The sequence below is a fragment of the Siniperca chuatsi genome, linkage group LG5 (assembly GCF_020085105.1).
Source record: "Siniperca chuatsi isolate FFG_IHB_CAS linkage group LG5, ASM2008510v1, whole genome shotgun sequence".
NCBI classification, from domain to species: Eukaryota; Metazoa; Chordata; class Actinopteri; order Centrarchiformes; family Sinipercidae; genus Siniperca; species Siniperca chuatsi.
In genome coordinates, this window is record NC_058046.1 from 3,220,999 (window position 1) to 3,242,922 (window position 21,924).

The 21,924-nt window shown below is 38.9% G+C and overlaps 3 protein-coding genes across 7 annotated transcripts in view; 2 read left to right on the forward strand and 1 right to left on the reverse strand.

The window, feature by feature from the left end:
- The window catches only part of cnot6l (CCR4-NOT transcription complex, subunit 6-like), a 24,398-nt gene extending 24,133 nt beyond the window's left edge, over positions 1-265 (reverse strand). The window contains exon 1 of the mRNA XM_044195235.1: positions 127-265. The gene's annotated coding sequence lies outside the window, so the exon portion shown is untranslated. The remainder of the gene's footprint in view (positions 1-126) is intronic.
- Positions 1-16,231, forward strand: part of mrpl1 (mitochondrial ribosomal protein L1) — a 16,544-nt gene extending 313 nt beyond the window's left edge. The window contains exons 1-11 of one of the 4 annotated variants that reach the window (XM_044195239.1): positions 230-287; positions 844-930; positions 1,691-1,799; positions 2,024-2,291; positions 4,463-4,546; positions 4,953-5,024; positions 6,663-6,774; positions 7,141-7,241; positions 8,093-8,174; positions 14,420-14,535; positions 15,676-16,231. In XM_044195239.1, coding sequence (XP_044051174.1) covers positions 245-287; positions 844-930; positions 1,691-1,799; positions 2,024-2,291; positions 4,463-4,546; positions 4,953-5,024; positions 6,663-6,774; positions 7,141-7,241; positions 8,093-8,174; positions 14,420-14,523 — 1,062 coding nt within the window. In that variant the 5' untranslated portion in view covers positions 230-244 and the 3' untranslated portion in view covers positions 14,524-14,535; positions 15,676-16,231. Of the gene's footprint in view, positions 1-229; positions 288-843; positions 931-1,690; positions 1,800-2,023; positions 2,292-4,462; positions 4,547-4,952; positions 5,025-6,662; positions 6,775-7,140; positions 7,242-8,092; positions 8,175-10,073; positions 10,868-14,419; positions 14,574-15,675 lie in introns of those variants that run through there. The other 3 variants (XM_044195238.1, XM_044195236.1, XM_044195237.1) reach the window with 3 other exon arrangements.
- Positions 16,232-20,953: 4,722 nt separating this feature from the next.
- The window catches only part of fras1 (Fraser extracellular matrix complex subunit 1), a 252,323-nt gene continuing 251,352 nt past the window's right edge, over positions 20,954-21,924 (forward strand). For both annotated transcript variants that reach the window (XM_044195242.1, XM_044195243.1), the window contains exon 1: positions 20,954-21,537. In XM_044195242.1, the coding sequence (XP_044051177.1) occupies positions 21,450-21,537 (88 nt within the window). In that variant the 5' untranslated portion in view covers positions 20,954-21,449. The remainder of the gene's footprint in view (positions 21,538-21,924) is intronic.

Sequence of the window (21,924 nt, forward strand, 5' to 3'; positions counted from 1 at the left end):
CCGAGACGGACTGCGGGGGGAGAGACGAGTTGGTACAAATGGAAGCGGATTTAACTGTGAAATTTAACCCGGGACAGCGTGGAGAAGGTGTCCGCAGCATAAGAACAAAGTTAAAACTGACATTACCTTCATTCGGGAGCAGTAGAAGACGATTTATAGAGGGAATTGGTAGAGACATGCAGACACGGCTGGCGAACCCGTTTAGACCCTGAACGTCTCGGAAACAGAAGGAAGAACAACAAACATGGCTTCCGCTCGTACCCGTCCGCACACAAGCAGCCACCCCCGTAGTTTTTCTCTCGTTCCTGTCATCATGTCAAGTCATGAAAAATGTTTCTAAACTGGTTTTTAACATTAAGAATAAAACAAAACACAAGACACTGTTAAAAAAAAAAGAAGAAGCTATAGTTTACTAGGAATCCTATTGTGAATATAGCAGTTTCTGTTTTAGGTATTAGCTTAAAGTATTACCAAACACCATTTAAATCTCAGTTTAATATTATATAGAGATGCATATATTGCAGAGGATCTTTTTTATATATATATCTAGAAGCCACTGGAAAATTCGGCATGTAGTTAATCCAGCAAGAACATTTTCTTGTTCAATCAAATTTTAGTTTTATCAATTTCTCTCTAGATTTTGGAAATGACTAAATGTTCCTATAAGTTAAACATTTACTAAAATAAGTGAAGATTGGTATATCAAACGCATGCCGAATATGAAAGCGGACCCTATAAATTATATATACTTACTTCGTATTTTATGTAGGGTTTGAGTATTTACCAGTAGGTAAGGTCATTATAGATTGAGTGTTTGAATGGAGATATGGTTTTACTTCACAGGTGGAACTGTTCAGTACGTGTCGCTGTTTTCACACGGACCAGCAGCATTCCCAGACATGGCAACTTGCACGCGGACTGTGTGGAAAGGTCAGTTGTTTTGCTTTACATTTACCTTTTTCTAACTGCCAGTAAAAATGCAGGTCATGTATTTGCTAAGAGAAGTACGTGCTAATTCTGTCAAGCTTCCTTATTAGTGTGTCGTTTCGGTTAAAGAGCCTGTTAGCTTGCCTGCTGTTCTGTTTGCTAGCCCTCTTGGATGACGAGAGGGCAAATCAAATTGTCTTGCAAATCAGCGAGCCCGCTGTCACCTTGATAAAATAGTATTGGCAGGGGCAGATTTCCCTCCACGTGCAATTTATTAACAAGTTATTCCAGTTTCATGTAAATAACACAAACATTGGAGGCGGTCTGCTTCAGTTTGGCAGAGATAAGCCATGATGCATACGCTTTGCATAGGACATGAACTAATGTTTAACTAATGATTTTTACATTTTTTTGCAGTTTTAGGGAGGACATAGTTTAGAGTATTTATTCATATTTCTCTGCGTCATTTGACCCATATTTAATACACCAAGCTGATTTTATTTTATGAAGTTTACACCTCCTTTGTAATGCTTGCTATCAGTTCGCGTGGCATTAAACAGATACTTCTTAGTGCACTTGGTTTATGCAAAATGAAAGGGTGTTTAGAAAATATCACAGAAAACATCTCAAACTCTGGTTTGCAGTTTCATGTTGTGTCTCACAGAAAGAGAGAACAGCATCTGTCTGAGTTAAACGGAGGTCATCATCTGTACCCCGCGTCTGTTTGTTTTCATTTCTTATGCAGCTATTTTCTCTTTTCCAGTTTTAGCAGGATGTCAGAGGCAGCTGCTGAGAGCCGGTGGTCCCGCCCACGCAGGCGTCTCTCAGACTGCACCGAGGAATCTACCTGTCAGGACTTTCGCAGCTGTCAAGTGAGTTTACAAACCTTTAGTTTAGTAAAACCAGCTTTAAAGATCTTCATCCAGAGAGGATTTTCAGACTTGCTGTTTTTCAACATCATTCTGTTGAATGATGTTGAAAAAGATCATTCAAAAGATATCTACATCATTCAAACATAATGACCCAAATATCTACATCATTCAAACATAATGACCCAAATATTTCTCAGTTTAACGTCTCTTTTATTGTTTGTCAGGGCACTAAAGAAGGACAAGAAAGAGGACACAGAGAAGGAGGTGAAGAAACAAAAGAGGGTCATTGATGACAAAGACAGACATAAGCCCTACGGCAAGACGGCGTGGGCGCCTGTGGATGACGTGTACATTATGAGGTACTACCCCAGGACGATCTATGACGCCGCAGACGCCATCGACATGCTGAAGAACTTTCAGGTGTTGGACTTCACTCCCAGAGAGCAGCCTGTTTACATCGATCTGAGGCTAAACATGAAACTGGAGAAAAAGGTAATGGCTACAACACTGTTGTGTTCTTTTCATATGCGTAGGAAACAGTGGAGAGCTAAAAGGAAATGAGGGAAGTGGAATGGGGGACGTCATGCAACAAAGGTCCCTGGCCAGACTCGAAAAGGGTTTAGCTGTGGTTTCGTGGTCAGCATCTTAATTATGTTATGTTATGCTAGAAAATAAGTGGTTCATATGACGTGTTGTCCAACCACATCGGAAATCAAAAGTAATATACCTGTTCTAAACTGCCACACTGGAAGGTGGCGTGAATAGCCGGCCGTCATAGAGTAGATGAGATATCTTTTGAATATGGGGATAACAGCGTACACTTTCAGACACTCTCTCCTAGAAGGCATTCATAGTGTTGCACGCTGTTGTTAACATGAAAAGTGACAGAAATAGTAAAAAAAAAAAAAGAGAGAGCTAGAGAGAAAAGTTCAAACCCTGGCTCCTTTCTCTACATTACACGCTGCTGGCCAATCACAGTGTGAAGTGGGTATCAATGTTGGATTGTTAGTTTCGTAAAGTTACAAAAATTGTTGGATGCAGCTCCCCATATTTTTATTTCATAAAGGTGTGAGGGGAGGGGGTTTCCGAAGCTATTCAACCATCCAACGAGCAGCTCTGATGAAGCATAGTGACCCCTTAAATTCCTGGGCCCCAAAGAGTTCATTCCCATGGATATAATTAATACCAACATCATGACCCTGTAATCCATCTCGTAGTATTTTTCTAAAGAGTTTTGATTGCTCTTCACATAGGTAGTTTTTTCAAGGAGCGCACAGAGTCGAGAGCTTCAGATAGTATTATAGAGAGTGCAGACATAAAAGCTTTCAATAGCTGAGCTTTTTCACTGATATTATTATTCTCATATCAAATCCTCAGTTGAGGATCGTCACACTTGCAGGTGGTCAGATTTTCTTCTCAGTAGGATGCAATTTGTAAACATTTCTGACTGCAGATTATAACTAGAGCACAACTGATAAATAGGCCAAGCTCTCATACATTCAGTTTGCAGTTTATTATTTACACCTAGCTAAAACTAATGCAGTCTAATACAACAGTCCTGCAGTAAATCCTCCCTTCGGGAAGTCGATAATGTTCAGTTTTGTTGAAAATGAGAGGAGTTGATTCTGTGTTCATTATGGAGGGTGTAGTTTGTGGTGCTGTTGAACTGTATTGCATTATACAGTGAGGTGTTTCTGTTACTTAACCTACCATCATTGATATAAATGGGGTGGACAAAATAATAGAAACTGTCAGGTCAGGCTATAATTCTAACATAGGTAAATCCAAATTATAAGGCCAAGAGTGCAAAATCAAACCCAAATACATCAACACACTTACATTAAAACTAACAAAATAGATCTTCAAATTAATATGGAACATTTATGCTATATAGCTAAATTGTCACATCTGTATTGCTATGAATTTTGGGAAATCTTCTGAGCAAAGCAAAGGTCTGGTCAAGTCTGTGTCCAAAGCTAACTCTCTGCATGTCCCCATGAAGTCCATGAATCTGTGGGGATGTCTGGACATTTGGATTCGGCCTAACGTTTTTAGTCCCTGCTGTATCCCAGAAATGACCAGCAGCTTTTTTTAACCATCTAACTGGATCCTCAGAATAGAACAGGACATCCCGATAACGGTTGATCACTTGCCAAAGTGTAATTTTAGCAGTCAGACTTGTTTGGCTTTTTAAAAATGTGGTACTTTCCCACCCGGGCTTTTACTGTTACACCTCGCCTCCACATTTATTGCATCAATCTTTGCAACATGAGCAGTTTTGCCTAATCAGCAAAAACAGTGTGACACAGGGGAATAAAAACCTCATGTCAGTTTGTTTCCACATCACTTGACTGCACAGCTGCTTTGATGTCCAGACAGTCCACATGAGACAGACAGACTTACTACTTACAGTCTTACTCTCGTCTATCTGTCTCTGCAGAACTATGCGGAACCAATGTTCCTATGCATAATGAATTAAGAACACTCCCGAGAAATGAAAAATGAAAGTGGTGGCAGAAAAGATTTAATACTTGATTATCTAAGCTTGGCCTATGATTGACATCCCTCCTTTTTCTTATGTTTTCTCACAAATCCTTTATTTGCTGGTGAATGCTGAGTGTTGATAACTGTAATAATTTAATCTTTTACTTTTCTCTTCACAGAAAAAAGTGGACTCCTTCGTCAGCACGGTGCACTTACCGCACCCCTTCAAGACACAGATGAACAAAGTTTTAGTTTTTACTGAGGTAAAAAAAAACCTTTTATTTATTTATTTATTTATTTATTTATTTATTTATTTATTTTTTAAATCTTCCCTTTCAGCCTCACTGAATCTTAATTTAATAGCCAATTGATTGCTTGCTGTTGATGAATTGCTTTAATATTGTTTGAACATGATTCAGATGTGCAGCAACAGCACCTTTTTATTTGTCACCGTTTGTCTGTAATGAATGGGCTTGTGTAGCCACTGTTTAGATCACAGGGACCTGCAAGCGGGATTTGATTAATATTCCTGTTGTGCAGCACAGGTTGTGGGTTGTAACTTAGAGGTGCATGTTAACGACCATAATGAATGACACTGGTGGGGTCTGCCAGACTTTGACACCCAAATCAGATTCAAATGGGTAATTTTGCCTCTGTTTTTCTCTGCAGGATGCTAATCAAGCTAAAGTTGCCCGGGAGAACGGAGCTGTGTTTGCTGGCGGAGCAGAGCTCATACAGCCGGTGAGTTGGTTAAATAGCCTCTATGGAAAACTATCACCTATCAACAGTATGATTGCCATGAATTAGCTTGTTACAAAATACGTTTTCCAAATTCCAGTCAAAGTTAAAAATGAACAAAATAAGGCATTAGAGGTTTTCATTTAGACATTTTAAGACTTTTGTCTGATGCAATGCATAACAGTGGAGCATAGATTCAATTCAATTTTCTATTTATTTGAGAGAGAGAGACCTCCCCCGAACCCAACCATTCATTGAACATCAGTTTGATGATCTTTATATGCCTCTTTGCAAACAGTAGCCATATTGTGAAAGATATGTGATGTTGATTTCAGCCACATCGGTCCTGTTTCCCTTCCCAGCGTGCTGAGAGTTACTGCTTTATTTCAAATTCACACAGTTAAACATACTCATACTTCTGAGCTGTGCAGTAAAACTACCAAAGTCACAAGGGCAGTTAAGGTTGTAATACCTTGATCTAAACCTTGTCTACACCAGACTGTGGCTGGAGAGAGCCGTTGCTGACACAGATGGAGGACTGCAGCTACTGCTGCTGTTCTGCTGACGTGCTGCTTTTGCTACGTGGTCGGTGTAGACAAGGTGTAATCATGGTGGTCGTTTCTGAGGCAGAGGAAAACGTTTCTTGTTCCATTTTCCTCCCTGTGTTTGTTTCAGACAGGACTTGAATTAACCAATAAATCAATCACTTTATTTGTCCCCAGAGGGCAATTGGTCACGCAGCAGTGAAACACAGGATAAAAACACAAAGTACACATCATATAAATACAAAATAGGAAAAAAAGACAGAGTATACAAGTTAAAACAATTTTAAAACAATATTAAAGCAGTTTTTAAATAGTTAGAATATAAATAAGAACATAAAATCTATATGTGCTCATGTCACCTTTTCCTCACAGGTTGTAAGTTGAGAGATGACCGCGGGTATGAAAGTGTGTCTGTTAGTTTTGACTATATATATATATATATATATATATATATATATATATATATATATATATATATATATATATATATATATATACTGCAGTACTAGGAACAGCAAAGATACTGCGCAAAACCCTCAAGCTCCCTCTGGTAGAGGACCCGAGCTCGAAGGATGAGAATTTCCCGTCAGTGTTGTCTTTGAGTCACCTTCAGCTAAAGGTACACCTGAATTTACTGCAGCATCTACTGTAAATGACATTTACAAAGGCAGCTACACAAGTTAGTACATGCTGCCATAAAATTTGCAGTTTGTATCAGCTTTAATAAAGGTCTGAAAATCACCATTTTTAAGGCGAAAGATTGTTGGAAACTAAAATAGGTACAAAGAAACCAGATATCCGCTGTATGCCATGTTCATTTGTTTATTGGCTGCTAAAATCATTAACAAAAATCAAACAGGAAGGACAAATTAATTTATTACACAGGCTGCACACAGACACACACACACACACACACACACACACACACACACACACACACACGTCGGCTTCAACCCTTTAAATCTGCAAAACAGCTATTCGCTCCATTCATTGTGTATAGTTCAGACTCTCTGTCTGTATTTATATCTAAATGTCATTTAGACCCCCCACCTCCGAAGGAGTCTTTAAAGTTTAATCTGATTTTATTCATTTCCAGATCTTAGATGATGAGATTTCAGCAGACTTCTACATAGCGGTGCCAGATATACTGCCGAAGCTTGTACCGCTGAAAAACAAACTGAGGAAGAAGTTTCCAAAGAGCAAGAGAGGTAAGCTCAGGGTCAGAACGGTATGTCACCCTGGTGTGTCTTGCCAAAACTAAACTTAACTTGCAGGACGATTGAAGTCGTGACGATTTAAAACCTCCTTTTATTCACAAAAATGTTTTTATGTCAGTCTGTGATAACGAGGACAATTTCTCTTATTTCTGTTGTACCGTATTGTTGCATGGCTTCATAGATATTTGTCAGTCTTATTATTGCTCATTTAGCAGCTGATGGTTTTACTGCAGTAGCACTTACAGCCTGCCCAGATAACAAAAACAACTAAATGTCTAAATTGTAAATATATTCATGGCCGCAGAAGACATCAGTGCTGATCAGTTCTTTTCTCTGTCTCTCTCTGCTGACACTCAGGCTCAGTCGGGATCCACATTTCCAAGATGTTGGAGTTGTTTAAAACAGGTCATGAGTACATGGTGGAGAGCGACTGCTACATTAGGACCCAGATAGCCATGGTACGTCTCAACAAACTGGTGCAGAGCGTAGCACAGTGTGTGATTATTATAGCTGATAGTGATATATGAGAAAAGCTATGTGAGGGTGTGAATCTTTGTGTCAACACCAACCAAGAGGAGGCTTGCAATGTTCAGGGAAGAGACAATTTTACAAATTTTTAGATTTTGCAAGTCAAAGTGGTCAGAAGTTAGGAAAGAAATCCTGATTGAATACGTATGAGGTTGTATTCCTTACAGGAAACTGGAACATAAAATCTGTGCACCCTGAGGAAGACTGTGGGAAATGTTGGGGTGTATTTAGGCATGAAATGCAATTTTAAATCAGCTTTAGCAGCTTGTTTTGTCTCTCTGTGTGTGTGTGTGTGTGTGCTTCTACATTACAGCTTCCACCAGGCTACATTTTGAATTGCTAAAGATCATAAATTCATTTTAAATTGCAAAAATCAGCAAGGGAGTCTTTTTCTGATCTTAATACATTTTGTATCATCTGTATGACGTTGAAATGCAGAAAACACAAAATCATTCACCATTTTTGAAAAGGAACATGGCGACGTCCATTTTTGTTGTAAGTTGCCCGTCATGGACTAACAGGACTAATACCTGTTGCACACTGAGCATATACTTTACTTGAGTTCCCATGTTGAAAATAGAACCTCACAAGTTCTATTTGAAGGCAGCACATCATGACTGTAGTTGTATTTACTGAAGTAGTCAAATTTGGACAAACGGCAGATTACAGAAATAGAAAATGTAGATGTGAGACAAATAAACATTTCAGAAGAAAAAAAAAAGACGTAAAATACATTTTGTTTTTAGATTTTATTTGATACTATTTTCTCTCGTCTGCACAGCTCGACATGCCCAAAGAACGCATCTTTGCCAACCTGCAAACGATCCTGATTGATGTTTGCTCCCACCGACCAGCCGATATGGGTATGTTCACCAAAACCAGCCAATCATCACAACACACTAGTTCAGCCACTGACATAAAAGTACTTCAGAGCTGCTCTTCTTCTCTCAACAGCAGCTGATGAAGTCTCTCTCTAACGGTTTTGACAGCTCTTCAGGATATGATAGCACATTGTTGATTGATTTTTATTTGCCGAAATGGTTGTTGGAGAGAAAAGGCTTTCACAACGTGCCAGCTTTTATCTGCTGGCTGGTGTTAATTTCCCTCCTTGGTTCAGTTTACAGCTCGGTAGTCAGACTGACGGAGACAACAGGGAGATGGTCAGCAACATGCCAGCCTGGTGTTCCCTGTGATTTTTTTTTTTAGTTGTCCTATTACCTTTCCTGTAGTTACTAGACTGTATTTAGAGATTAGAGAAAACTGGTGTGAGGAACTCACAGCCAGATGGGCTTCATGTGGATCCAGAGGTGGAGAATATAACCGTTCTTCACTTACTGGAGTGGACTGGGGTGTTTTATTGAAAGGGATGACTGACTTGCGCAATGAAATTATTATACTGGATATTAAATTAACAACTAAACAAGTTAAAGGTCCAGTGTGTAGGATTTAGTGGCCTCTAGCGGTGAAAATGCAGATTGCAACCATTTGAATACCTCTCGCCTCACCCTCCCTTTCCCAGCGTGTAGGAGAAACTACGGTGGCCGCAGAAAACGCGAGAGGCCCAATCTAGAGCCGGTGTTTGGTTTGTCCGTCCTGGGCTACTGTAGAAATATGGCGGTTCAACATGGTGGCCTCCCTCTGTAGATAGAACGATTCTTATTTTCAGGTGATTATACACTAATAGAAACATACTTATGAATATTATCGCCATATTCTGCAAGTAGAGCCCCCTAAATATTACACACTGAACCTTTAACTTAACTTTTGAATTAAATGCACATGTCGGATCGTCAAACCTGGACCTTTTATCCGCAATGTGTTTTTTAAAAACATTTAATCTCATTTATTAAAAATCTCTTTCGGATGTACTTTGTCGACTGTTCCGGACATGCACTGCACTGGTTTCCATTCATTTGTGAACACTACTAAAATCAAAATTGATCATATCAAATCAAAGAATGTGTAATTCATCACAGTGAACATAAAGTCAGCATTCATTCGTGTCAAAATAACGTTTCAAATCAGTCTGCATTTAGATTGCCCTACTACACACACACCTTTATGATCACTGCGATGGATCACACAACAGGAGTCTGCTAATTGTTTTTCATAATGTACAGGAATGAATGGAAACTAGTGGCTGCCTGTAGTTGTAGGCAGATAAATTGAAAAATCTGAAACTGTATTGCATGCATTCGAAGATGATCAGAAAAAATATAAATATATGATTTGTAGTCAAGGAAAGCGTGAAACTAAAGCTCGAAAAAAACACTGGTGTGGTCCTTTAAACACTGAAATGAAAGTGCCCTGCTGAGGCAGTCGGGGCTCTTCCCAGTGCTGCTATGAACTCGAGAGAGTCGAAGTAAGAAATTCAGCCTTTTCAGTGTGTTGGGAGTTAATTCATTTCTGATCTTGTGTACATTTACTTCACTTTCCGTTCGATAATAAGATGCAGAGTGTAATCATCAGCTAATGGACCCTCATTAGAGGGACAGGCTTAAATGATCTAAAATATAATTGATTCTGAGCTTGCTAAATAAAATGTCATTAACAGTTCCCCCACTGAAGTGAACTACAGAGCTTTCACAAACACTGATTGAGGATGCTTTAAAACCACTGGCCCTTTGTGACCTGGAACTTCTCATATCAAGAACTCTTTACTTTCCCATTTATCTTGGAACTCTCTCTTGAGGACCGTATTGCCACTCAGGCATTTTTCTCTTCAGCAGACCACTGAATAATGCTTTTTTTTTTTTTTTTAGCTTTTCAGCCATCTTCCATCAAGATTTACAGCAACTCTGAACTGTTGAAGGCTGTTTACACACTCATTTGTGCGTGTTTACTGCTGGTTTGTTCTGAGGTCCACTTCCTCGTCAATAAAGTGTGGGTTTACCTTTGTTTCCAGGAAACAAAACTGGCACCCATTTTGATGTATGCAGGAAAATTGTGTAGACCATTGTATGAGCGGGCAGAACCACATGCTCATGGCTGAAGGGGGCATGACCTCCCAGAAGGGCCGCAGAGACATTACAGTTAAGCGCCACTTAACAGCTATTGTCATAGGAAAAAATCATCAAGGCTTGAACATTGTATGAATGTCACTAATAATTTTGTCATAACATGCACACTTGAATTTTCTTCCTGTAGAAGAACAGATTGTGTTCTGACGAAATGTACCGCAGTTTGTGTAAAACCTCCTCGTTCAGGTTGACTCAAGTACAGTTGCTTGCACCACAGTCATATTTGGATATTCAGATCACCAAATCTTTATCCAAACGGCTCCCAGATTTAGACTAAACCTTCTGTGTAAGAGCATACTAACATGTGGTGCATTATATCCTATTGGCCCCCTTTGAAAATATCGAGTCTGGTTTTCATGATTATCTTCTCTGTACTTAAAGAAGCACAAAGTGTGGACAAAGCACAAGCATTAGGCTTTTTAATGTGAAATGCATCACGCACCATAAACAACAGCAACAAACAGTGGACAAATCCATACTGATAATCTTGTCTTTATCTATTCTTCTGCCCAATAAAAGAGCTGCTTGCAAATCGGTATTTTTGTCCGTGTGCCCTGGGATTTTAGGAACCTAAATATAAATCAAAATACAAAAACTAAAACTAGATAGAGAGCGCCAAGCTCCACCAAGGCTGAAATTTCTCCAATTATTATTATTTTGATAATAGAAAATGTTTAATCTGGATCCAGATCTGACACAAAATACACAGATATAGACAACCATAAGGTGCAAGAGCCAGATTTTTTTATTCAAGTTAAGTGCAGTAGTTGAGAAGAAAGCGAAAATGTTGAAAAATCTCCCAAAAAAGAAATACTTCAGGATTTTCTGGATCCATACTAAAAACGAATCACTTGTTTCTCGGCTCACGGCCTAACTTTCCACCAGCTTTCATTAAAAAATGAGATGTCATGCTGATTACCAAACAAACAAATCCTTTTGGACCAAAAAGAAAACCTCCTCAGCGGAAGTCATTAAATGTTTTCACTCTGCTTCAGCCCGAAGAGAACCAGCAGCAGGTCTGTGGCTGCACTCACAGCAGATGCTTCTGTTTAAAGTGCCCATAGTAAACTTTTTATGCAGTTTTGTCCTGGATGATCCATCTGGGACTCTTCACCACTCACCCTGGAAGTGTTAATGCTCTGCTGAACCCGCCCGGCTGCAGAGAGCGTCCTCTGCGCTACAGTAGCGGAGTGAAACGTCTCACCCAGTGACTCGTTCTAGCCCTGTTTCATCGCAGAGCAGCTTTTGGCTATGAAGTCGTGCATCGAGCCGAACCACCTGGGCTTTTCTGAACCCTCGAAGTTTGTGCCAGCAAACATTATGCAGCAGTTCAACTTTCAAGAGGTGCTCAAGGTTTCAGGCAAAATTTTATTTCCTCTGCACCCAGAAGTCAAGCATCAGAAGATGTGAATATCTAGAATACTTACAGTTAACTAGAATTTGCCGCGTCAGTAACTGAGGGTTTTTCTTTATTTCCATTAAGGTCTTTTAACGAGTCATTTGGGCCGAAGCTAATGACTGCAGTGTGGGCAGAAACAAGAAGAAGCTTCACAGATAAATGCTTAAAACTCAGAAAAGAGCGAAGAAATGCAAAGTGTGGGTGAGGGAAAGAAAAACCCTGAGGGGCTTATGGGAATTATTCATGACAAAAGCACAGCCCTGTGCTGATAAATAAAGACCTGAATGCAGAAAATATAAGACAACAGGGAAAATGATGCTGAAATAACTATTCATAAGTAAGTTAAAAGTAAATTCATGAGACAAATAAAAGACTGCAGGGAATTTGTGCATGTTTTCAAATAAAAGAGAGACCGAAGATGTGTGGGTGAGAGAGATTGAAGGCAGCTGTTTAACATAATCTCATGCAAACTGATGCTCAGCCTGATATCTATTAAAAGTTTTCGAGCTCCTTTTTAAAAGATTTTTCCAGCTCTGTTATTCAGGGAGACTCTGGCTGTTTTATGCTCTAAATAACTTCTCATATATTTACAGTCATTCTTCTATAGAACTGCTCCATGTCAGGTGTGGACAGGTTTAACAGGGTTACAATGGCCTAATATTAGAAGTTAGATATTGTTCAGTTAGTCTTGTTCACTTCAGATATGATGGAGGTTTCTCTCTGAATGCTGCTACAGAAAAACTGCAAAAACATTTCTTTCTTCTCTCATTTTTATTTTTTGATTCTAAATGTTTAAAGATCACGTCCAGATATGTTTTGAGATTATAAAAAGACTCCTCTTTAAACAAGTAATTTGTCTGATATCGTTGTTCGTATATTTTTTTATTTAATAAAAAACATCTACTCCTTCTCCCTCATTGAAAAATCCAGAATCTTCAGAATATGCAAATATTTTATATTATATCTCCTACTTCACTGTAGAGCCTATTCTCAGCATATGTGCACTGGAGGCTTCAGGTTTCCACATTACATGCTTGTTTAAGTTGCATACTGGACCGTGATTGGCTCCAAACTAGTAGTGATGTCACAAAATCCTGCTGGTACGTACACAAGTTAAACTGAGATTTAAGGTGAGCACAAACAAACGTTCCTCCTTCAGCAGATGAAGGTGAAGGAATGACAAGCAAAAACACATTTCTGAGCAGAGGGCTTTAAGGAAACTATGGTCATTTATTCAGACAATTAACACTCTTGCATTGAGAAGTTTGGGAGTTTTTGTTACATGAAGAAAAGGGTTTGTAGAGAAATCCTGTTCAATTCTTCAAACGAGGTCTAATTTTAGTAGCGGTAACCTCCGGTATCATATTGGCACCAGTATTTTCAAACGATACCCGGCCCCCAGCGGTGGGTCACCCGCTTTACTGAAATGCTGATCTGAGTTTGAATGTTGACTTTTAGTGTCTCATGTTGCTCCGAGTGCTGTTTCAGAGGCTTTTCCACCATGACAGGAAGATAACTGTGGTGTAAAAACAGCTTCTGACACTTGATATCGCATAAATCAGGTGAAATGATTAGTCGATTGACAGAAAATCATCCGTAACAATAATAATGGATTCATTGTTTAGTCATTTTTTTCAAGCAAAAATTGTGAAAAAAAGCTAAATATTCTCTGTTCAAGCTTCTCAAATTAGGGAGGATATGCTGTGCGTCTTTGTCATATTTGTTGTAAATTTAATATCTTTGGGTTTTAAAATTTTGGTCAAACAAAACAAGAGGTGACGATGACGCCTTGTAATCTGGGCGTTTTTTAACGCAGCAAAAAATCTGCACATTCATTGATGATGAAAATAATTGTTGATTAGAGCTGCAACGTTTAGACAATCAGTCAGTCGAGAGAAAATTAATCAGCAGTTATTTTGACAATCGAATAATTTTTAAAGCAAAAGATGACAAAAACTCACTGATTCCAGCTTCTCAAATGTGAGGATTTGATTTGATTTGGACTTTTGGAGTGCTGGCCAGACAAAACAAGACATCTGAAGATGTCACCTTGGACTGTGGGAAATTATAAAAGCATTTTTCGCTTTTTTCTGACATTTTATAGACAAAACAAATAATCTGTTAATGGAGAAAATAATTGGCAGATTAATCTATAACGAAAATAATCGTTAGTTGCAGCCCTACAATTTATCAAAAATGATAATAGATTAATCAATAGTAAGAATATTTCTGCCCTAATGCCAAAGAGAAAAGAAGAGCAGCCTCAAAGAATTGTTAGCTGAATCTAAAAATATTACACTCACTTACGTCACGTGACTTGCATAACGTACTTATTTTAACCCAAACCATGATCTTTTCCTAAGCCTAACCAAACTGCAACCGTTTCACAACATTGTTGTTTAATGTCATTTATGTAACGTAGGCTACTTACAGCCGTCCTCACCTGCCACCAGTAGGGGCGCTAATCTAGGAAACGCTCCTGTGGGTCGTATTAGAGGGGAGGAACAAAGACCTATGTGGTTGTATGGGTTGGAGGACTTGTTGAAATTTTTCTTGAGCTGTTTTAAAAAGTGTTTTAGACATTTCCTCTCCACCTCCTGCTTTTGACTTCACGCCTCCCATTTTCACCACATTAAAACAAGCTCTTAATGATATTTTTCCTTTCCTCTCTTCCTCTTCCTCCCCCCAGGACCTTTCATCGAACGGGCGATCATCGCCAGTCACACCAGTGAAGCTCTGTGGTTCAAGAGCGAAGACGTTTTACCGAAACCAGCAGAGGAGAAGCAGGAATGACCTTCTCAGATTGTATATATTCACTGTATTGAATAAAGTATTTGTTCTGAGTTTGGCTCCTGAGTACTGGAATCTATTGTTTTAAAAAATCCCAGGAGAGTAAAAGGACAAAACATACAAGGTGACCTGGAGAGAAAAGTGACTTATTAACAATCACCTGCTACAGCTCATAAATCAGATGATGCTGTTACTGTTTTACAGGACATCTGGAGGTCCTAAGGTCTAAAAATGTTTCGATGGCTGTTACCTGAATTAATACTTGTAAAAGTATTTAAAATCCAGCTCTTTATCCTCATCCAGAGCGCGTTTGGTAGCACAGTCTGCCATGTTTGTATTTACTAACGCAGTTCGACCTCATGGCCTTTAAGAATTCATTTTTTAGATTAGATTCAACTTTGTACAAGTACAGAGACAACGAAATGCAGTTCAACATCTAATCAGAAATGCAAAAAGCAGTGACGTGCAGAGTGATGTGCGTATGTATAGAATAAACACCAAGGGGTAGATATGAATATGTCAGTATGAGCAGTATGAAATGAAAACACTAGGACTTTGCTGTTTTTAAAAGAATTCTTTACATTTATAGTTGAATTACCCCACGGTCGGTCAGAAATATCCTAACTTTGAGTGGTCTGTTTTTATGGTCTTTAACTTATAGTAGTTTCCAATTTGAAATCTATTTTAAAAATTTAGTTAAAGTGTTTAATTTCACTTGCTAAACCTGCAAATACCTTGTAAAATATGAATATCTGTATACTGTGATTTAAGACTCCAAATGTCTCTGGTCTTTTAGGGAAAACATAGAAAAAGAAAGAAGTGATTTATGTTATGGTGTAAATTCATTAATCTTGAATGAATTCATGTTATTGTCACCTATGAAGAGTCCAGACTTATCATTAGTATAACGATGTCTCTATAAAGTCTGTTAACTTGCATCAGACACATCAGCAAACCTGGAGAACAGACAAATGTTGCTTCATTCTCAGGTCTGTTTTGGACAGCCCTGCCCACATACTTTTGGTCTGGTAATGGTTTGGGCGCTTCACTTCCAATGAAGGGAAATCTTATTGCTACATCATACAGAGATAGTTAGACAATAGTGCACTTCCAACATTGTCTCAACAGTTTGTGTTTGTCCCTTTCCTGTTTCAGCATGACAGTGTCCATAAAGAAGTGGTTTTCCCAGTTTGGTGCGGAAGAACTTGACTGGCCTGCACAGAGCTCTGACCTCAACCCCATCCAACACGTTTGGGATGAACTGGAACGCCGACTGCGAGCCAGACCTCATCACCCAACATCAGTGTTGGACCTCACTGATGCTCTCGTGGCTGAATGGGAGCAAATCCCCGCAGCCAGGCTCCAGAATCTGGTGGAAAGCCTGAATCCAGAAGAGTGGAGGCTGTCATAGCAGCAGATGAATGCCTTCGGTATTGAAATGACTGCAATGTTTGGGTGTACACATACTTTTAGCCATTTAATGTGGTTTACTTGCAGCAATTGATATAACTCAGGTGTAGCACTGCCATCCATACACCAGGAGGCAGTATTGACAGCCTATGCTGCTGACCCCTTTTGAAATGAATTGAGGGCTCCCCTGCAACCTGTTGCAGCTAAAATCATCAGAAATATGAACATTGTCATTATCGGAGAAGTTTGATTTTCTCTTCTCCACATATTTTACTCAATAATTCATAAAGGCATGTGGGACCAACATTTGATGGGCTCTTTCATAATTTATAGACTATCTTGAGACCTTCATTACAGTATATGTGTGTGCAGAGTGGCTCCCATGGCATTTTAAACAATCTTGAAGGCTTCTTGTATTTGAGGAAGACAAACAGGGCCTGAAAATGACTGAATGGCCTTGAAAAGTTCACATCAGTTCATCAGTCCACCCCGGCTCCTGAGTCAACACTCACATCTTGAAGGAACAACCCCAGTGACGAAGATTAATGTTGATATAGCAGCAAGTCTAAAGGGATTTCACCGGGCGATTTCTTCACAAATAAAACTGAAGCCTTTGTGATGTCTTAACTCCAAAAAAGCAACGTTTAGGTAAGTTTTTCATTTTGGTCCTTGAGTTTAAGCTCCTCCAGCTGTTTTTCCTGAAGTGAGTGGTATCTTCATTAATTCATGTTTAGGATTAGAAGCCTGAATTTAAACTGGTGAATTCAAACTTTTTATATTATATATTTATATTAATATTCTTGTAACTGTCTCCCCACCCTGTTAAGACCAAGATTTGCTCTTACAAAAACCCAAAGAGCATTATTTCCACACAATGAGCATGAGCTGCTGACAACATACAGCGTGTCTTTGGGAAAGTAACACGTGCTATTTGATGTCCTAAACCACAGCGAGAATTAAGATGTCTTTTCAAACTGTGTGTGTTGAATTAGCGCAGCCAATTACACATCCATCTCCTGATGCTGTGCAGGTTGATATTCAGTGTAAGATGGAGATAAGTTGGAACTTTTATTGGTCCCTGTGGGGAAATCAGGCTGTTGCAGCAGCTAATGTAATAGGATTTGGCAGTGGAGAGGAGAGAAAAGAGACTATTAAAAGAGGCAATGAAAATTATGGAAATAGTAAAAATGATGAAACTGTTTCCTGTTTACAAGCAGGAGCTTTAAAAAAGTTGTTTGTTGTGTTGCCATTTTGACTCTTGACTCGCTTATATTCTTCATATATGTTTGCAATCTATCTATAATATCAGAAATACTTTATTGATCCCCGAAGGGAAACTCTTTAAATATAATATTCAGTCATTCAGATTTTCCATATTGTAATTTTACTATTGTTATTGGGTCTATTCTGCACATGTGAATATTTTGCATGTCTGTCCATCCTGGAAGATGTTTACCTCCTCTGTTGCTCTTCCTGAGGTTTCTTCCTTTTTTCCAGGGCAGGTAGAGGGTCTAAAGATAGAGGCTGTATGTATTATAAAGCCCTTTGTGATTTGTGATTTTGGACAATATAAATAAAATGGGCTTGACTTTGCTTGTATTGAGTTTCCAAACTGGCAGCCTGGGACCTCCAAGGGGTCTTGAGAGGGTTTGACGGTTTGCAGCAATAAAGAATCACTTAAATTCACTCCATACAAAGAAACCTGCAACATGACAATTATATTTATAATATATTTAAACATAATTGATTCATAGATTTATATTTATAATTTCATATTATGCCACACATGACATCAAAAATCTTCATATTCAGGATTCATTAGGACACAACTGTGTAATGGCTTGGGAGGTCATTTTGTTGAAATGTACCTGACATGTTTGACCTTTGACCTCCGTGAAGACAAAAGAAAATCGTTTAATATTCATTTGAGTCATTTTTCAACAAAAATGCCAAAACATTTGCACGTTTCAGCTTCTCCAGTGAGAGAGATTTGCTGCTTTTCTCCGTTGTATATTATTGTGAATTGAAAGCTTTGGGGTTTTGGACTGTTGGTCAGACAAAACAAGGCATGCGCTGATGTGATGGGCAATTTTTATCCTTATTTTCTGACATTTTATACACAAAACAACAAAATGATTAATCGTTTTTAATTGTTAGTTGCAGCCTTAAATTAATTTGTCAGCATTACCTAAAATGTGAGAACAATACATGTTAACAAATATATAAAGTGCTGTTCCTTTCATGAACAAGTTCGACGCTATGACCACTAAGGTTATACTGAGGTAAGACGGCTTTGCACAATCTCCGAGGTTACCCATTATCAGGAACAGTTATTTCATAGTAATAATTTCAGTCAACATAACTTCCAATCACACTCATTAAAAAGCACAGTGAATGATAAAAAAGGAAAGCAGTACAGAATCCATATCATGGATTGACCAGAGCTCTTGTATCAACCATGAATAACTTTATAAAACTACCTAATTGATGTTATTTATCTTTTTATTATTAGCATGAAAATGTCTCTGTGGTTATAACCAGAGATATATGAGGGTGAACCCACCTTACCTCAGTTGAACCTCCTTATTAAATTTGACCTCAGCGTGGAAATAAAGTATGTCTGAGTTCAATTATCAGCACAGAATGATGACGGTTTAAGTGTTCCTAATAGGGAAAATGTTAATTATTACTCATTTCTGGTCCCAACCCAACCGGCAGCGGTGGATGGCCGCCCACCCAGAGTCTGGTTCTGCTCGAGGTTTCTGCCTCTTAAAGGAAGTTTTTCCTTGCCACTGTCGCCAAGTGCTTGCTCATGGTGGGATTTGTTGGGTCTCTGTAAATAATATTAAAAAGAGTACGGTCTAGACTTGCTCTATAGGAAAAGTGCAATGAGATAACTTCTGTTATGAATTGGTGCTATAGAAATAAAATGTAATTGAATTGGTCACGTTGTGGAGGTTTTTCTAACTTGTATTGATCACAGACTGGTTGTTAGGGTTTACCCAATTTTTAAAAAAATCTTCCACTGGGTCCTGGTTATATATAGTTGCAGGGTGCAGACAGTAGCAGCATTAAAGCAGCATTAAAGCAGCAGAAATAAAGCTTGTTCAAAGGCAAAACTGATTCTGATCCCTGTTTTTGGCAGAGGACAAAAGGGCTGGGTGGAGATCAGGTTACTGCCATGTGACACTGAGGAATCTCAGTCCTGCACTCCCTCTGATTAAACATTACACTCACAGACAGAGAGCTGCAGACATCCTATAATACTCTACAGTTTAAATGGATATTATACAGAACACCCGTGAGTACCAGTACTTAAACTCACAATGAACTTGTTTTGTGAAAACATAGGAATGTTAATAACGGTAACCATTATTGATAAAAATGTCGTAAAATAAAGTAACCATAAGCTGCCACCAGGGGTGTGATAGTGAAAAGGGGTTAACATTACTATAAAGTATGTTAAAGTTACTATAAACTCAATATTTAAACATTTGATATGATTAAAGTGACACCAAAGAATATAGAAAGTATAATAAAGTGAACATTGAGCACATCAAACACATTTAAAAGTTCATATAACACAATATTTTAATGACACAATAAATAATAAAAATATGTCTATGTATAATAAAGCCCTTTAAAAGTTCAATATTTTATCAGTTTCTCCCAAACGTGTTCACTTTGTTCTGAGTTTTAACTTTTACACATCTACAGATTCCTCAGGGAAGCTTATAGTGAGACTTTATGAAATAAAAACCATAAGGTCAACCCTAAAAACTCCCTGTAGGATTATTAAAGTGATACCTTACAGTGTATAAATACACCAAATACAGTATATCACACCTAAAGTACTGCAGAATTAGATATCATTGCTCTAGCAACATAATGTAATGAAGCAATAAGTGATAAAATATGTTTAAGTGTATCAAAGTCACTACAGAACTGGTCCAAAACACACAGCCACTTTTTCCTTACTGCCAAGAAATCTGTATTTCCCCATCTGCAAAACTGAGATTGTCTGTTAACTTTCACACATGATGCAAATGCTGTGAATGAAAAAGGAATTCATCTGGGAAGCTAGTGATACTTCATGAAACAAAAAAATACCATAAGGCCACTACAGAAAAACCCTACAAAGTCCCTACAGGTATTTTAAAGGGACTACAAGTTGCATATGTCTATGAGGAGTTCAACCCAAGAGTGAGTTTTGCCTTTCAGATTTTTTAAATTCGAATCATTTTTGGAGGCATGGAGAAATTCAACTGTCCAGTATTATATGAGAAATAAGAAAAAAGGAATAATTTTGTGTGAAGAATTTAGTTTTCCAACCCTGGAAATGATCTCGTGAGCACTTACATTCATCTTGCGACCCCTTGGAGGGTCCCGACCCCTGGTTTGGAACCAGTGCCTTATAATTTGAATAATTTTGAATAATATATGATACCTAAAGATAGAGTGCTATTTAATCACCCTAAACTCACTGGGAATTTATATATATATATACGAATAGGATAAGAATATAATAAGGCTCATTATAGAAGATAAAATGCCATTAGATGAGATAAAATCACCATAATCTCCCTGCAGGAGACTAATAATGATATAACAGGCGGTAAAACCACCATAAAGTAAGTTAAGGTCACTATAAACACACCATAAAAACAACAGACACACTAGAGGTCCCTAAAACTATATAATAGGTGATACAATTGTGTTTAAGTATGATAGAGTGAGAGCACTCCAGAGACACTGTGGGGGGAAAAGAAACTGTAATTTCTTATTTTTGTAAACCTCAGATTTCCAGCTGTAAATGGGATTAAAATGATAAATCCCTCTGATTATTTTACATTCATTCAACACAAAATTCCCCTCAAAAAATGTTTTAATCCCCAAGGAGCAGAGTCCCCATCATGTGAGATTATGATATCTGCGAGGTGGGTGGTGGAGGTGGAGGTGGAGGGGGGGTGCAGCGGAGGAGAGGTGGGACGTCCTCCTGGAGAGAGAGAGGGGGAGGACGAACAAGAAGTAGAAGAAGAAGAAAAAGAAGAAGAAGTAGAGGGAGTGGGGTGTTCTGGGCGGACAAGAAGACCGCTGCACCGCAAGAAGTGACTTCAAACACCGCGCAACATTCGCTGAAAGTCCGACCGCTTCTTCGTCTCTCTTCGTCATGCGTCCCGGCTGCTGCTTCTGCTGCTGGTGAGAGGACAAATCACCTTGCAGCTGGGGATTTTCTGGCAGAGCTTTGTACCCGACCGGAGCAGTGAGCAGGCGGCGAAACAGGAGGTGGATACTTCTCCAGGTTTCGGGACTGCGCCGCATTCCAGCCCGGAGCGCAGCGCTCAGGAGTCGGACCCGGTGCGCTCAGTCTCTCCGCTCCGCGCCTCTTACAGATTCCTGGATCTTTCCTGGTTGTTTTCTTGTACATCAATAATGCACAGTGAGAACTGCCTTCCTTTGAGCTAGAGAGATAAACACAAACACATCCCGCGTTTCCCCCCTGGCTGGATTTGGATTTAATGCCCTTTTTGGCTGCGACCATGGGTGGGTGGTGGATATTTGTTGGCGCTCTGGCTGGGATCCTCACTGTCCCCTGTGGGATACATGGTTGGTATTTTTGGTTTCTTTTCATCAAACCAGTTGTTCCGGTAGTTATATTGGCTACTTTTTCAGCATTGAATCGTAAATCTGTCCAGGCTGCACCTAGAAATCTTGTAGGGGAGTGAAAGTTGTGGCCAGAATTGTCGTTTACCTTTTCAATTTGGAACAATTTCCATTGATCCAGGCAACAGTGAATGTAATTTGCTGAAGACATCCTGGAACTCCCTCAAGGACCCCTGGAAGGGGCAAGGACCCTGCTTTGGGAACCCCCTTGTTTCCAGGGGAAGAGGGCAGAGATTTAAATTTGTGCCATTTCAGCTTCAGGATTTGAAGTTTCCCATAATAGAAAAGTAGTGAATTTAAAGTAAGCTCTTTACACAAACATTCATTTGA